The 17,249-nt window shown below is 51.0% G+C and overlaps 1 protein-coding gene across 4 annotated transcripts in view; it reads right to left on the reverse strand.

Annotated features, from left to right (window-relative positions):
* LOC148819655 (anoctamin-5-like) overlaps nt 1-17,249 on the reverse strand; it is a 48,884-nt gene that overhangs the window by 25,000 nt on the left and 6,635 nt on the right. For 2 of the 4 annotated variants that reach the window (XM_088934978.1, XM_088934980.1), the window contains exons 2-3: nt 10,539-10,609; nt 3,048-3,089 (exon numbers count right to left, since the gene is read on the reverse strand). In XM_088934978.1, coding sequence (XP_088791104.1) covers nt 3,048-3,089; nt 10,539-10,609 — 113 coding nt within the window. Of the gene's footprint in view, nt 1-3,047; nt 3,090-10,487; nt 10,610-17,249 lie in introns of all 4 variants that reach the window. The other 2 variants (XM_088934979.1, XM_088934976.1) reach the window with 2 other exon arrangements.

Here is a 17,249-nt window from a genome sequence, read left to right on the forward strand (position 1 = left end):
TCGTAGCCCCGGGCTGCCTTCTGGGGCATTAACTAATGAGCTAGCCAGGCAACGGGCTCTGTCAGTGCCGCTGGAGCAGTGGTACAGCAGGGTCTCCGGCAGGCAGGCAGCTCGCCTCTGATCACCGTGCTCAGGAACTCCCCCCCACCGAGGCCTGGCCCGTTTCTCCACACCTACCCCAGCACACCCCCAGCCACGCAGGCCGGAGAGGAACTGGGGGGGTGGAGGGGATCCCCAGTACCTGTAAAGCGCTGTGAGTGGAGTGTCCAGAAAAGTGCTGTATAAGTGTAAGGAGTTATTATTATTATAATTTGCGTCATGTCGTTCTGGCACCGCACATCAGCCAACTCCCTGGATCCTGTGTGGAGACTGAAGCAGGGAATGTGTGTGCTTTTTCGGGGGGGGGGGGGGGGCGAGATGTTTCCTGGCGTATTTGAGCACACTCCAGCTCGTCTTCAGAGCGAAAGCGTGGAGGCAGAAACACGACAACGTGTGTGTGTGTGTGTGTGTGTGTGGGAGGGGTGGAGAAGCACGGCGACAGAAATAAACTTTTATTCCGCAGATGAGCTCCTGGGAATCCGTGGAAACTGGAGAGTTCCAGCAAACTCCGGCGCTCCAGAGCACCCCTCCCCCCCACACACCCCTCTCTCCACCCTGTGCCCAAAATAGAACACAGCCCTCCTGGCCTGGGCAGCCCTGCAGCTCCACTAACCACAGGGGGCGTCTCCCTGAGCTTCCAGCAGCAGCTATGTCCCTTAATTGCAGGGCACAGAGAAAGGATCTGCAAGTCAAGAGCTATATATACGCGACCCACTCCTTTATTTGACTGGCATACACAGTCCCACCTCGGACCTGGATAATTATGTTTCCTCTCGCTCTCCAGTTATCCCGCTGGCTGATTCCAGGTTAGCGCTGTCCCTCACGGTGGGGTTTAGAAACCTAATCTGTAATTATATCACAGCGGAGGCACATCTGCACCTCGAGCACTGCCACACACTCCACAGTGCGTGCACCCTCTTCATCACAGCCTGCTTAGTTAGTTCGGAGATGAAGGACAGAGCTGGTCAGGGACACACGCCATCACACAAGCTGGAAAAACAGAGCCTTTTCCATGATAAACATTCCCAGAAAGCAAGAAAGAACTTCATCCAGAGCACACTGGAGGCAAGCGGGTTAAAGCTCTGTAGGCAGGGCACGCCTCGCGTTAAATGAAAGCTCTGGCGCGGCAGGTTTTAAACGCAGGGACTGCCACTCTGAAGCCTTGCCTCTGAGTTGCAGAGTGGGGAGGGGGGGGGGGGGCGCAGTCTCTAGATGGTGGTGAGTGATTGGTGCCTGGCAGATGGCCCAGGTGGCACTGCTGCACAGCCCCGCCTGCCTCTGGGACCGTGCGCCCTCTCATTGCCCATCTGGAAGCCATTGTGGGACCCCCCCTCCCCCTCCCCCAAAACCCACAGCTGCCCAATCAAAGGACTCCCCTGGGCCCCCTGTTTTTAACCTGTCCTAAATTTAAAGCCATCAGGAAACACATTTAGCTGGAGGGAGACAAGAGGAGGAACCCTCACATCTGGCCCGTGACTGCTCTGCAGCGACACCTACTGCGTGGGAACAGGAACGGCTACAATTTTTTATCGCCTCCTGAGTGCTTTTATTTTCCTTTTCTGGAGTTTCTCCTTTGTTTTTGGTCAATCTTTTTAAAGTCCTTTTTTTTATTGTTGTTGTGCTGTCGGTCGGAATGTTGTGTGTGCTGGACGGCAGAAATTGCACAGAAATTGGGCAGAAAACACCCAAAAAGAACGCGGAATCGAACACCCAAATTGGAACCACATGAAAGCCTCCAGCCCAGGTGAGATTCAGCTCAGAGTCCACGTGCCTCTGTCACGCACCCCAGCACAGGACGGTGATAGGGTTTTGCTTTTTTATAAATATGTTTAAACCCGTGCCTCTCCTGACCAAGTGTGAGTGAGAGAAAAAACATGTTTTTATCCTCTGTTTTTCTGTCTCACCTCCAAAAGCACAAGAAACAATTAAAGGTGCAAATGGAAAAGCTTCCTGAGAGGCAGGTGTTTTCGTTACTGCTGAAACACATGGGCTGAGAAACACATGGGCACACGGCTCATTTAGAGGCAAGGCGTGCAGCTGCTTGCTATTGAAAAGCGCTTTCTTCAACTTGAATAGGAGGAAATTGAAAAAACACACACACATGAGAACTGGGGAAAGATGTGTGGGTGTGTGTGTGAGTGTGTGTGGGGAGTTGCATTACTTTCCAAGCTCAAATCGGTGCAAGTGTGCGGACACCTGCCCCTGACTTTACACTTCAGAAAGAAAGCTGCAGTCGTCACAGCCATGAGGTGTTTACACCGTGACCGTTCAAGATGGCCGTCCTGAGTCTGGGGGCTCTCTGGGCTGTTTTTCAGAGCTGTTCTGTGGCTCCTTTCTTTCTGTACCCCACGGCACTTCGCCAGGCACGTGGGGTCCCCCAGTCCCCTTCTCCCTCTGTCCCAAAACGGAGGGCACTGCCGCGTCCACACGAAGCAGGTGAGCGGTGTTTCAAGCCTGCAGGCAGATGACATCAGACCAGAACCATTCCGATATGATGACATCAGAGCAGTACCATTTTAGTGTGATTACATCAGAGCAGTAACCATTCCAGCGTGATGACATCAGACCAGAACCATTCCAATGTGATGACATTAGACCAATACTATTTTAGCGTGATGACATCAGACCAGAACCATTTCGATGTGATGACATCAGAGCAGTACCATTTTAGTGTGATTACATCAGAGCAGTAACCATTCTAGCATGAAGACATCAGACCAATACTATTTTAGCGTGATGACATCAGACCAGAACCATTCCGGTGTGATGACATCAGACCAGTACCCTTTTAGTGTGATGACATCAGACCGGAACCATTTTAGTGTCACTCCAAAGTCTCGCTGACATCAGAGAAGTAACCATTGCAGTGTGATGACATCAGCCCAGAATCATCCCGACATGACGACGTCAGACCATGCCTCAACAGCCTGTGCTGTACCGTACCGTACCCTGGAGCGAAACTTCAGAAACTGCGCCCTCTTCTTCCAAATCTGCGGAGCAACCATCAGAGAGTGAGAGGAGCAGACAGCACCCCCGGCCCGAGAGACAGACAGCAGATCCCACGGCAGAGCAGTCCGAGCCACTTCGGCTTTTACCAGCTACCGCCTCTCGTCTAACCCAGCACCAGGTGCGGAACATTTCGGAAAACAGAGCATCTTTCTCAGTCCAGTTTGCTGAGGGACTTGCAACACCTGAGGTGCTGGAACAGACGATATGGCTGCTGTGGGAACTTGATCTGCTTCTCCACAGGCTGGTAGTGTTGTTTCCCCACAGTGGGACTAACCCATTTTATGACACCAGTTTCAGAGAAGATAAAAAGGGAACTGTCAACAGTCTGGCTGTGGAAACCGGTCATTTATTAACCAGACCAGAGAGCAGAGTCCTGTCATCTCAAAGTGCAGCAGTCGGACCACAGCGACCGGGAGATCAGAGTGCTCAGCAGGATCTGTACTACTATCTACTGGAAACAACCCCCCCCAGGGTGGAAACATCTTAAAAAATGCTCCCTCCCTCCTAAATCGCCCGGCGACCCTAACCCGCATGAGTGCATGAAGACAGTGAGAACGTTCGGTTTTCCTGACGCACCGCTGCTTCCTGTCTGTAAGCATTGTCTGCCTCTTGCACAAGAGGTCTGCATGAGGAACCGGTGCTGCTGTGTTTGTGTCTGCTCAGTCTTGTGCCTGGTATTGTACCATTCACACACGTACTGTACAGCCCTGAGGGAAAGGCTGTGCATTTCAATATGGAGGGACACTCTGATCAGCCTACACCACCTCACAGCAACAACCCTTCACAGCTGAGTTCGTTTTCATGAGCTACATTATTCCCCAGATACACTGGAAGTTGTTCTTTTGTACCTTTTTCCAAAGAGGAAGAGCAGGCTTCCAAGCAAAGACACAGCTTAATGGACTCCCTCATCTCTAAGCCACTTTTGCGGGACTCTCAAGTAGCTCCTTTAGGGACTGCCGTCTCCTGGTTCACCTGAGCTTTTAGGTACGTAGTTGATCTAATTAATTAGCTGAATACCTGTAATACTTGGAGCTCTGAGATTTACAGGTAACTGCATGTTCCATTAAGTAAATGTCCTGTAATCAACTGTAAAAGATCTTAAGAAAAATCTTATATACATGTCTAATTTAAAAACTAGCTAGGCTAACTGTTTAATTGACTTCTCAGTATAAGAGAAGACCTAACAGGCATGAGGCCATCCAGGAACTTTAGCCTGCATTAATGTGAGCAGCTCTCCTCTAACACACCCATGATGCACCAGTTCTCTCAGAGGAAGAATAGTGATGGAGCTGAGACGCTCACTTCACTGCTGTGGAGGGGAGCCCACCTGCAGCTGGAGCTGGGGTCTTTAATCAGTGAAACAAACAGGAAAACACCCATTTCTCCCACAGGCTAGAGTCCGAAGCCCCGTTCCCCCCCCCCCACCAAGAATTGATTCTCCAGCAATACAGACCACTGCACAGACGACAAGACAAATTGTACTGAGGACAGACATCACAGGAAACTCGACACATGTTGTTAAGCCACACAGGACATTGGACAAATTAAAGAGCCGAGCAGCACCCATGCAATTAACGAACCTGGTAGCTCTTTGCAGTACTGGGGAAATCGGATGCGAGGAAATTTTCTCTTCAGCTGTGTGCACTTTAAACAGCCCGCAACACGTGTGGCCTGATCTCCACCACCGTGGTCCCTCTCCTGAAGAGGACGTACTCACACACGAGCAGAACACGTGGAGGAGGGGGGGCTGATGGGAGCCAAGGGTCAGGCCGGGCAGGAGCTGAACAGGACGCACGCGTACAGCCCCAGACTCAACCTCCATGGACTCTCACCTGTCATCTGCTGAACCACCACCCATCTCCTGAAGCAATCCCCAGTCTTTCCCTCTCCTCCCTCACACACTGGAGCAATCCCCAGTCTTTCCCTCTCCTCCCTCACACACTGGATCAATCCCTAGCCGTTCCCTCTCCTCCCTCACACACTGGAGCAATCCCTAGCCGTTCCCTCTCCTCCCTCACACACTGGAGCAATCCCCAGTCTTTCCCTCTCCTCCCTCACTCACCTGAGCAATCCCCAGTCTTTCCCTCTCCTCCCTCACACACTGGAGCAATCCCTAGCCGTTCCCTCTCCTCCCTCACACACTGGAGCAATCCCCAGTCTTTCCCTCTCCGCCCTCACACACTGGAGCAATCCCTAGCCGTTCCCTCTCCTCCCTCACACACTGGAGCAATCCCCAGTCTTTCCCTCTCCTCCCTCACACACTGGAGCAATCCCTAGCCGTTCCCTCTCCTCCCTCACACACTGGAGCAATCCCCAGTCTTTCCCTCTCCTCCCTCACACACTGGAGCAATCCCCAGTCTTTCCCTCTCCTCCCTCACTCACCTGAGCAATCCCCAGCCGTTCCCTCTCCTCCCTCACACACCGGAGCAATCCCCAGTCTTTCCCTCTCCTCCCTCACACACTGGATCAATCCCTAGTCTTTCCCTCTCCTCCCTCACACACTGGAGCAATCCCCAGTCTTTCCCTCTCCTCCCTCACACACCGGAGCAATCCTCAGTCTTTCCCTCTCCTCCCTCACACACTGGATCAATCCCTAGTCTTTCCCTCTCCTCCCTCACACACTGGAGCAATCCCCAGTCTTTCCCTCTCCTCCCTCACTCACCTGAGCAATCCCCAGTCTTTCCCTCTCCTCCCTCACTCACCTGAGCAATCCCCAGTCTTTCCCTCTCCTCCCTCACACACTGGAGCAATCCCTAGCCGTTCCCTCTCCTCCCTCACACACTGGAGCAATCCCCAGTCTTTCCCTCTCCTCCCTCACTCACCTGAGCAATCCCCAGTCTTTCCCTCTCCTCCCTCACACACTGGAGCAATCCCTAGCCGTTCCCTCTCCTCCCTCACACACTGGAGCAATCCCCAGTCTTTCCCTCTCTGCCCTCACACACTGGAGCAATCCCTAGCCGTTCCCTCTCCTCCCTCACACACTGGAGCAATCCCCAGTCTTTCCCTCTCCTCCCTCACACACTGGAGCAATCCCTAGCCGTTCCCTCTCCTCCCTCACACACTGGAGCAATCCCCAGTCTTTCCCTCTCCTCCCTCACACACTGGAGCAATCCCCAGTCTTTCCCTCTCCTCCCTCACTCACCTGAGCAATCCCCAGCCGTTCCCTCTCCTCCCTCACACACCGGAGCAATCCCCAGTCTTTCCCTCTCCTCCCTCACACACTGGATCAATCCCTAGTCTTTCCCTCTCCTCCCTCACACACTGGAGCAATCCCCAGTCTTTCCCTCTCCTCCCTCACACACCGGAGCAATCCTCAGTCTTTCCCTCTCCTCCCTCACACACTGGATCAATCCCTAGTCTTTCCCTCTCCTCCCTCACACACTGGAGCAATCCCCAGTCTTTCCCTCTCCTCCCTCACTCACCTGAGCAATCCCCAGTCTTTCCCTCTCCTCCCTCACTCACCTGAGCAATCCCCAGTCTTTCCCTCTCCTCCCTCACACACTGGAGCAATCCCTAGCCGTTCCCTCTCCTCCCTCACACACTGGAGCAATCCCCAGTCTTTCCCTCTCCGCCCTCACACACTGGAGCAATCCCTAGCCGTTCCCTCTCCTCACTCACCTGAGCAATCCCCAGTCTTTCCCTCTCCTCCCTCACTCACCTGAGCAATCCCCAGTCTTTCCCTCTCCTCCCTCACACACTGGAGCAATCCCTAGTCTTTCCCTCTCCTCCCTCACACACTGGAGCAATCCCTAGTCTTTCCCTCTCCTCCCTCACACACCGGAGCATGTATTTGCTGGAATGTCCCCTATCTCAACGCTTTTAATTTTTAGGTCCGTATACAGAAAGGACTGAAAGTTCCCATGTAAAATGTAATTATTGTGATAGAGATTTTTAGGAATTACTTTAATTAGCAGGTCATCTCCATGCCAGACCCAGAATTAGCAGTGTCTGCAGCAGGGACTCGAACCCACAACCCGCCACTCACGAGTCCAGAGACCCACTATGCTTTGCAGCCCCAGTTCATAATTCGTTCTGTAAACAGCGTCGGATCAAGGCACTTGACCAATGGCCTAATAACGGGAGGAATGAGAGAGAGAGGGAGACACTCCCGTTATCCCAGCTCTCCCGAAGGAGTGCAGACAAGATTACGGACACATGTCCTGGAGGGGGAGGAGTCTGGGCATCGGCTCCGCCCACACTCCCCAGCACACTAGTCACCAAAGCCAAGAGGAACACTTCAACACCAAGCCATCAGCACACACACAAACACACTTCCCGCTGGTGCAGGGGCGGTGACGAGCATTAACACACAGACCACGGGCGCGAAGACGAGAGCACGCACGCGGACACACAGGAGCATGCACTGCAGCCCCTTACCCCTGGCAGGCTGGAGAGGAGGCAGGCCGACTCTGTGGCGCTTAAGCTCTACAGGGTTAAGCGTGGAGAGGCAGGGGAGAGAGAGACAGGTGGGTTAGCGGGGGATGACCAGTCCGGCGGCAGCTCGGAGGAGTTAAACCACGATGCCTCGTGCGTGACACACACACACACAAAAAAGCTTTATTATTGCACAAGATCGGCAAAAGAAAATGAAATAGCAGCTCGATTGCACAAGGGCCGATGAGTGTTCAGAGCAGGAGGCATTGAAGGGAGACACCCATCACAGCGTGAAACCCCCAGTTTTCCCACTGATGGAGTTCAAGGAAGCTCATCTTTTTCTTGAAACACAATTGGAGAAAAAAACAGGAGTCCCTAAACTGGGTTCTGCGCAGAAACACCCCTGCAAATTCAATAGATCGCCCTAAATCTTGGCAACACCTGTGAACCAATTAACTTGAGTGAGCCAGCAGGGCCGGTAAGGACCTCCTGTCCTTGTGCACAGACATCCGTCCAGCTTCTTATCCTACCCTGCTTCTCTGGCATGGATTTAGAAAGAGTCTGGGCTGTCTTATTGACTGACTTGCTGACCATGTACATCCGAAGTCTTATAGTCTACTGACCTCTGGAAAGCACATTATGAATTAATATCATACTGTAAATGAATGCTAGCTTCAAGGCAGTACATCACAGATCAATGTCACTACTGAAATGTGACCGCAATGCAGACAATATAGAAATATCACTTTGTCAGAATTATAACAGCAATTCAGAACTTGAAAGACTAATATCACTGCAGAACTACAACTACACTACATTACAGCCGATATCACTATACGATATAAAAAAGCAGGCAATACATTATAGAACTATCACCACTGAAATCCAAATCTAGTACAGTGCCTTACAGACCAATAAAATAAAAGTACAATATCAGCTAATGTAATTGCTAAATATCAGCTTAAATCTGTTGATTCAGCCAGAATGGCAACCTAATAATTTGATAATTGATCATTTGATAATTGATCAATTCTTGCTTATGGCCAGACTGTGAGCATCTGCCCATCCCACAGTGAGAGCATTCAGAGGGCAGTTCTCCCTCAGTCAGGCCCAGAGACTGCTTGCTATAAAAGCCTATTACGGGGAGTCTAAACCCTACAAGCAACCAGCAAATTTACTCTACTAGTGTTTGGTTAACTGATATCAGATAAGCACCACAATCTAAACCAAAACAACCAGAACAGAGCCTTAATAGATCATAGTCAAACTTTTGGTTTAGAGCACTGTCCTCACTGTGCAACAAACCTACTTTAAAGTCCCTTAGTTTGAAAACACTACCGAGCTACCCTCAGGCAGGGCTGTGTCTGTGTACTCTGTGCGCTGTAGAGTCCCAGTGTGGGAGGGACAGGAGAGGCTGCAGAGCCAGCAGTCATATCACCCTGCAGCTCCCAGCTGGCAGCCCCACTGGAGCTCAGCAGGTGTGAGCCTGGTTAATACCTGGGTGGGAGACTCCTGGGAAAGCTGAGGCTGCTGCTGGAAGAGGTGTTAGTGGGGCCAGCAGGGGGCGCTCACCCTGCGGTCTGTGTGGGTCCTGATGCCCCAGTATAGTGACGGGGACACTGTACTGTAAAAAGGCTCTGTCCTTTGGATGAGATGTAAAACTGACGTCCTGACTCTCTGTGGTCATTAAAAATCCCAGGGCGTTTCTCGAGAAGAGTAGGGGTGTTACTCCGGTGTCCTGGCCAAATTTCCCCCTGGCCTTTACCAGTCATGGCCTCCTAATAACCCCCATCTCTGAACTGGCTTCATCACTCTGCTCTCCTCCCCACTGAGAGCTGGTGTGTGTGAGAGGACTGGAGCATCATCCAGGTGGGGCTGCACACTGGTGGGGGGGGTGGAGGGGATCCCCATGACCTGTACAGAGCTCTGAGTGGAGTGTCCAGAAAAGCGCTAAGTGTAAGGAATTAATATTATGATGATGATGATGATGATGATGATGATTACAGAAAGGCCAGTCTCTTCCCCAGCTCCTGCCTCCTTTGCCGCTGCTGTGTAGCGCTCAGCCGAGCTGCTGACAGAGCAGACAGGCGCCGTAGTCGCTGTGCAGATGGAGGGAGGGGGTGTGGAGAGGAGGGTGGAGGACAGGAAGTGCTGACAGCGACCGGCGCTGAGGGCACGGGAGGGGGAGAGGAAGTGACTCATAAGCACCCGGCGGCTCTCGGCCCTGACCAAGGGCACCAGTGGGCGCGAGGGGGGGGGGGGGGGGCAGGTACTGTGACAGCCCAGAATTGAATTCATCTCGAGCATCGCTTCCTCCTGACCTTGCGCGGGGTGTTTTTGCAGTTGAAGAATCGGCTCGATGTTTCAATAATTGATACGTCTGGAAAAATGTATTGACGCTCACTGAATCGCTTCATGTCACAGATACCCTACCTTCCTTTAGAGAGATTTTGTTTTTGCTCCTACACACTCATGCTCGTGGCCCACGAACAACAATGCATTTTGCAAGATGCTGTAGATCATAAGGCTAAAACATGAAGTTAATACCACACTATACCTAATACGTCACATAAGATGTCTTTATAATATAACAAATTCTGGTCCAGATTCACTTAAAACGTCAGCCTGCTCTCCAAGCTCAATTTTCAAGTACATGATGTCCCGAAGGGTCTACCGTTGGCTGTTTGTAAGGGCCAGTGCTGAGATTTCACTTGGGACTGAGTTTGTCCACGGCGGGTTTGATCTTCTGCACTTCAGAGCGTGGGTCAAGGTCTGAGCTGAACAAGACTACATTTCCCAGCACTCCCTCCTCCGGCCCTGTGCTGGGTGTTGTTGAAGTGGCTCAATGACTCTTTTTTTAAGAATTGACACGTCTGGGAAAATGCATTGACAAAAGCTGAATGACTTCATGTCCAAAAAAAAAAAACACACACCAAGAATGTAATTACAAAACTCCTCATGAAAATAATGCATTTCTGAAATTTCGCAACAGGAAGCCGCTTCACCTGGAAAAGGAATGGAATAGGACTGCAGTCAGTGTGCTGCTCGTCTCCTACCTCTGGAATTCCTGGGAGCTGGGAGTCCTTGGTGGAGGTGGAGATGACACTGTGACCGTTGTTGTCTTCCCCTGCAAGAGAGACATAGCCAGTTAGAACACACACACACAACCGCCCGACACATCTGGGACTGGGCTCATTATCTTAATCTTTTTATCATCACATAGCTTCCTGAGAGCTGGCGACTGCTTCCTGTACGGCTCAGCTCTGCTGCCTGTATTTCAACCCTGCATCTGTGGTCTGAGTCACAGCGACTGTGCTTGCTGTAAAAGGGCAGCCTGAGAGGAAAAACAAATCTCTGTCACGGAGATAAGAAAACAGCTTGAAACAAACCCTGCACCCCAAAGTCCCCCTTCTGCCGAGAGCCATGCTAGAGGAAAACCCATCTTCTTCACAGAGAAGTTTACGATCCTGGGTCATCGAAGGCTCCTGACAAGACTCGGGCCTCCTGCTCATCTCCGTGTCCAGCTGAGATACTTGTGTGGGCAGCCCCGAAGGCGACTGGCCACGCTTTCACGGAAGAGAATTCCTTCCTGCTGAGTCAGTACTTCCTAATAAGTGGCAAAGCAAAGCATGGATACACTGGGAATGCATTCCAAGAGCTGACCGGCCTCCCAGGTTTGTTAGAGACGTGCTGTGCAGCATCCTCTACCAGTGCGGCTGGGAAGTGAACAGTTGCCTCAGAGGGCACTCAGCTGTGATTCCATCACCATCACCAGTGGCAGGTCTAGTCCGACTTTTCTCTCCATCATTAGCAGAGTGGAGCTGCTGATGAAGGCAGTGTCTTCACCAGACCCAAACACCGGCAGGCCCCGGAGGGCTGGGCTCTGGACAGGAGGGTTGCGGGTTCGAATCCCAGCTGGCCCGCTGCTGTGGCACCCTTGAGCAGGGAACGTCGCTCAGACTGTTCTCATTAACACACAGCGGTGTCAGTGGGCCTCCAGGTTATCACTGCCAACGAGACTTGGTTCTCAATTGACTCCTCTTGCTTCAAATAAGAAATACAAACAAAATAGCCTTAAACTGTTTCAAAACTCCGACTGAAGCTGCTGGCACACCCAAAGTGCAGTGATTGAATTCCCCCACTGTCGGTGAAACATTACACTTGCTCCCAGCTTCAGTTCCACTCAGACAGGAGTGAAGATTTCCAGACATATGAAATGTTTAATGCAGTAAAATATGAGCAACGTATACTTTGAGGATTATCTTCAGTACTCTGTACTTAGTTGGCATTCATGCTTCCAAGCAGGAGACAACTGTCGGCTTTCAAGCTCAAATTAAATCAAAACTGACGTCAGCACAAGGCCTATATTTAGCAACGACAGGGAGAGAGCTGCACAGCTGAATTCCCAGTGGGTTCGGAATGACACAAGACGCTTGTGCTGGCCGGGACGGTTTAGCAGAACCAGTCACATCTTAGGATCTCGCAATCTTTCTTCCTGCCGACTTCTGCGGTTCAAGCATGGTGGGCAGCAACAGGTAGTTCTCGGGTAATGCTGATTTGGACGAGAAATTCAGAGCCAGCCTAAAACGCCCACTTATCGTGTTGCCTTATGTCTTTGCAGGATTGAAACCAAGGGCATCAGGGGGCTGAATTCTTCAATATTATTGGCTTTCATATTTCCAAAGCATTTTTAATAATAATAATAATAACATCACTTTAACCCCTTACAATTTATTGCATTAGGAATTATCTTTTTGCATACCCCAGCTTGCTCTCCATGAGACACACAGATAGGGAGAGAGCCTGGGGTCAGAGCACAGGGTCAGCCATTGTACGGCACCCCTGGAGCAGTTGGGGTTCAGGGCCTTGCTCAGATTCCTCTGCCAGCTGCAGGATTTGAACCGGCAACCCATCGAGCTACAGGTGCAGATCCTGAGCCACAGAGACACCGCTCCGCCCCATAGTCAACCATAGTTCCACAAAAAAACACAGTAAAGCAGATGAAAAAGAAAAGCTCTCAGCTGTTGAAGGAACAGATGTGGACGGGCCAGAGCAAGTGGTCACAGAAAAATGAAGGCTGGCAGGAGAGACAACAAACCCTAAAGCTCCACATGTAAGCACGGACCCCATTTCCCAACCTGCCACACCAGGACCTGGAATAGAGGCTGAATCCGGGACTGTAATATTCCCGATGCTGCAGACAAGACAGAGCCTTTTCGAGACACACGGTAACCAGCAGGATGCGATGTGGGGAGCAACACACGCGCGCCCGCGCCAGCACACGCACACACACCGAACGGGCGGGCGACAGGGACAGAGAGACGGCACCGTGTGGGCCAGGGGGCGACGAGAGCGATGGCAGCACGAGGGGAAGTCGGAGCAGGAAGTGGGCAGACGCCAACCACAACAACGGGGGGGGACGGAGAGAGAGGGCCTGGACACCACAGACAATGGGTACCTGCCAGCAGGGTCATCCGGAATCCCGTCAGCGTGATTATCCCATCTTCAGGAGAGAAAAGTGCAAGGGGTTAGAGAGGGGTGAGGAGGAGGTCGTTTCGTGAAAGGCGCCAGGGTGTCGGTTCCAACAACATGGCCTTGTGTGCAGAAGGGTATAAGACAGGGGAACTATGCGAGGAGGCCACTCAGCCCACCTTGACCTTTTCGTACTAGGTGGCTCACTGACCCATGGTTCTCATCCAGCCGCCCCCTTGAAAGATGCTTCGGCAGCTGTTCCAGACCCCCACCACCCTTGGTGTAAAGAGAGAGCTTGTTGCGGCGGCTTGTGCGCGCCCCAGTTCTTCAGTTTCTTCCCTGTGGTAAGACACCTCTCGGAAGTCAGAAGTCTTCTGTCTACATTGCGGACATGTAGAAGGAGGCTGAGGTGCTACTCAAACCCGTTACTCAGTGCCCTTATGGTTTCTTCCACAGCTCTTTGTGTGCTCTGATACTCTACCTTTTTTTAAGGAGGTTTTGCTTTTGCTCGTGCCCATAAGCAATGCATTTTGCAAGATTTTGTGGATCATAAGGTTAAAACTTGAAGTAAAAACCACACTATACATAAAACATTGCATACGACTTTATTATAATATAACAAATTAGGGTGCAGATTCACTTAAAACCCCAGCCTGCTCTCCAAGCTCAATTTTCAAGTACATGATGGCCCGAAGTTTCTACAGGCGGCTGTTTGTAACGGCCAGTGCTGAGATTTCACTTGGGACTGAGTTTGGCAACGATGGTTTGATCATCTGCACTTCAAAGTGTAAGTCACAGTTTGAGCTGAACAAGACTACATTTCCCAGCATTCCACTGGCAGCCGACTGAACAGTGGCACAGCACATGGATTCCAGATGGATCTACAGTACTCCGCCCAGCTGCATCCTTCCCTCTGCAGCTTGGATCAAAACCTAATTTCTGGAGCGTTCACTGCGATACAGACACAGTAGTGCAGGGTCTGTACTGCAATGAGTGCAGAGCCTCTCTCTCTCCCTTTCTGCATAGACACAACTCCCAATCCTGTGCCGCATTCCAGGAATTAAGAAAGAAGAACTGTTTTGCAAGACAACACGTGCATCTCCCAGAGCAGGAAAGCTGGCCCCCTGCGCCGTGAGGCTCTCTGTAGCAGAGTGACTCAGCAGACAGCGAAGACAAGTACCGGCTTTGTCCCCGACAGCAAACAGCTGATTTCAGAAATCAAAAAGGAAAAGAGCTTGGCTAAACACTTCCCAGCTCCAGACTCCTGGAAGTCACAGACTCGGCATGAATTCCAGCACTGAGTCATGCCGTGGTGTCTGAGAGGGCAGGTGGTGCTCGTGCGCAGCTCCAGCATTGAGCTCTTGTTTGTGACCTGCACTGCATGCTGCAGAGCTGCTCATCATGTGCTCTTCTGCACAAGGGGGGGGGAGGGGGTTCACTTCAGGTGCAATTAACTTTATTGGCAGTGAAGTGCATCTGGGAAAGAGAAGACGCCTGTTCGAGCTCGAGTGGAAATAGGCTGTTAAAGCTGATCCTGGCTCCGATTCAGTCGCATGGTGGAAAGCAAACTGTAAATTCCTTCTTTTCCACTGCGGACATAAAAGGTCTTGAGCGCAGAGCCTGCCCTGCCCACTCACAGCAGGCATAAACACGGATGAGACTCTTCTTGGCTGTGCATCAGAGCCACAATCTCTGTGTTTTGGCTGCGAGCTAAGGTCAGCTGTGCCAAGCACAGAGGCTCCAGCACAGCAAGGCTGAGCTTTATATAAACAGCGGAGAAACAGTACTGAGCTCTTCTTCTGAGAGCAGAACACAGCCCACATCAGTCCTCTGAAGAACGTGTCGGGGCCAACTGCACGCTATCTGAACAGGTGACCTTGCAGACAGCGAGTGACAATGTTTTTCAACACCCTGAAGGTTACATACGGCAGAAGGCCACGATCTCTTCTAGCTTGTTTGGTTAATCCGCAGCAGAGTGATCTCAGAATCACATCCAACTGCTTCTTAACAAAATGCAGGGCACCGGCTTCAACAGCCTGGCTGGGGATCTCGTTCCAGACTCCCACCACCCTTGGTGTAAAGAAGCGACCATGTGCAAAGCTATGTCAGCATTGAGAAAAAGCACTAGGATCGACTGGCTACAGCTCTTGTATGTTTATTTGTTTATTTAGTTAATTAATTATCCACAATAATACACATTTACAGCCATTCCCACAACAGCATTTTACTAGAGCAATCTGGGTGAACAACTCCTGCTGAAGGACACAACAGCAGATTCTCACCTGGGATTCGAACCCACATCCTTCCGGTTACAAATCCAGGACCCCGAGACCACTGCTCCACGGGGCACCCCTCTGCCACACCCATCTCTCTGAGAAATACCCAGTAATCCCATTTCCCATGATCAGGTACAACAGGGCCTTATGTGCTCCTACTGTATACCCAGGGAGTGCCAGGTCTGACGCTTTTTCCTGCTTTTCTTCTCTGTGTAAGGATACACAGCACAGGAAGAAAACCAGTTAGGACCGTTTGGGCATTTCCAGAACAAATACAGATCTTGGACACTCAGTTCTGGAAGAAACACAAGTCCATAATAGGACCTACTGGTCCTACTGTACCAACATGCTTCACCATCTAGAGGAATTTATTCTAACACACAACCTTTAACCTCATCCTTCCCCTTCTGTCTTGTTGGAACGAGCCGTCGCATTATCCTCCACAGAAAAGAGCTGGATACTGTCAATAACAGTGACAAACACTAACCCCTGAACAGCTCCACTCCGGCCTCCTTTCGCTGATGTTAAACAAAATCATACGACGGTTACTGGACCTGGTGACTTCAGTTGCTGATTAAAGCTCTGGTTGAAGATAAGCAGAGATAGGCAACATGCCACCCTCCTTGAAGATATCTGCCACCTGTGATAATGCTGATACCGGCTGCCGCACCCTAGCAGAGCTGTAATTAACTGTGCCGTCAGTGTGCTTCGGGAAAGGATGTTGTGCGATGCTGGGCTCCACACATAAATAAAACACTCCAGCGTGCTTTTCAATAATTCATTCTGTCATTGTGCACTGGAACCATCTAAGAACAAAGGCCAGGGATGGCAGATGTGCACAGTGTTCAGACAGCGGTGCTCAGCGCAGCAGAAGGCCAGGACTCGGCTCAAGGCCAGGTGAACACACCTGGGTGAACGGAGGAGAGCTCCCTGCTTTTGTTCAGAAGGGCACAGGACAGGTTACCTACAGTAGGAGAGGAGGCCACTCAGCCCACCTTGACCTTGTCATACTTGGGGGCTCACTGACCCATGGATCTCATCCAGCCTCCCCCTTGAAAGATGCATCGGCAGCCGTTCCAGACCCCCACCACCCTTAGTGTAAAGAGAGAGCTGATTGTGGCGGCTTGTGCACGCCCCAGTTCTTCCGTTTCTTCCCTGTGGTAGGACACCTCTCTGAAGTCAGAAGTCTTCCGTCTACATTGCGGACATGTAGAAGGAAGCCGAGGTGCTACTCGAACCCGTTACCTCCAGGGCGGTTCGCGAGAGGAGGCCGGCCGGCAGGCGCAGAGGTTTGGAGGAGGTGCTGGGTCCAGGGTGGGACGAGCTGCACTAAACACACGTCCATCTGTATATGAAGCTGTTAAGAGTCGCCAACATTGCTTTCTTCAGCTCTCAAATCCTGGGCTCCGATCCTGGTCCTGAAACTCCACCCTCAGCAGCTGGTCTGTGTCCCAGTCCAGCTTCAGACACACAATCGAACCCCTAACCGACTTAAATAACAGGATTCATCTGAGCTGTCTGACCTAAACATGTTGGACCTTCCTTTCTAACTACTGCCTTTCGTTTGTAACATAAAACTCCCAACATGTCAAAGAAAATCCGATCAGGCAGCTAGCTTCCCATCAGACAACTTGCAAGCTTAAGGGAGGCTTCAATTAAGCAATTAAGCTCAGCTGAAATGAAAACCAACAGGACCATGATTGGTGCGTCCTTAACTAATTAATATCATTTTGAAAGGAAACTATTCTTAAAAAAGTTGGAAAAAAAAAGACTGAAGAGTTCAGGTCATGAACCAAAGTTCCCTGTCTTTATTAGTGTAGAAGAAATTAGGTTTACAAGATCGCCCTGCCCTTCCCCGAGCAATTAAAGAGCCGTTATTAGAAAAACAGGAGGTTTATAAAACATCCAGCCCACACAAAAACACACCATGCTTCTCACAGTCACAAAGGGCTTCTAGTAGGGCTGTTTGAATACCTCCTTCAACAATGAGAGGAAGTTCATCATTGTCAGCCTGGCAGG

Source organism: Atractosteus spatula, chromosome 16, assembly GCF_055471065.1.
Source record: "Atractosteus spatula isolate fAtrSpa1 chromosome 16, fAtrSpa1.hap1, whole genome shotgun sequence".
NCBI classification, from domain to species: Eukaryota; Metazoa; Chordata; class Actinopteri; order Semionotiformes; family Lepisosteidae; genus Atractosteus; species Atractosteus spatula.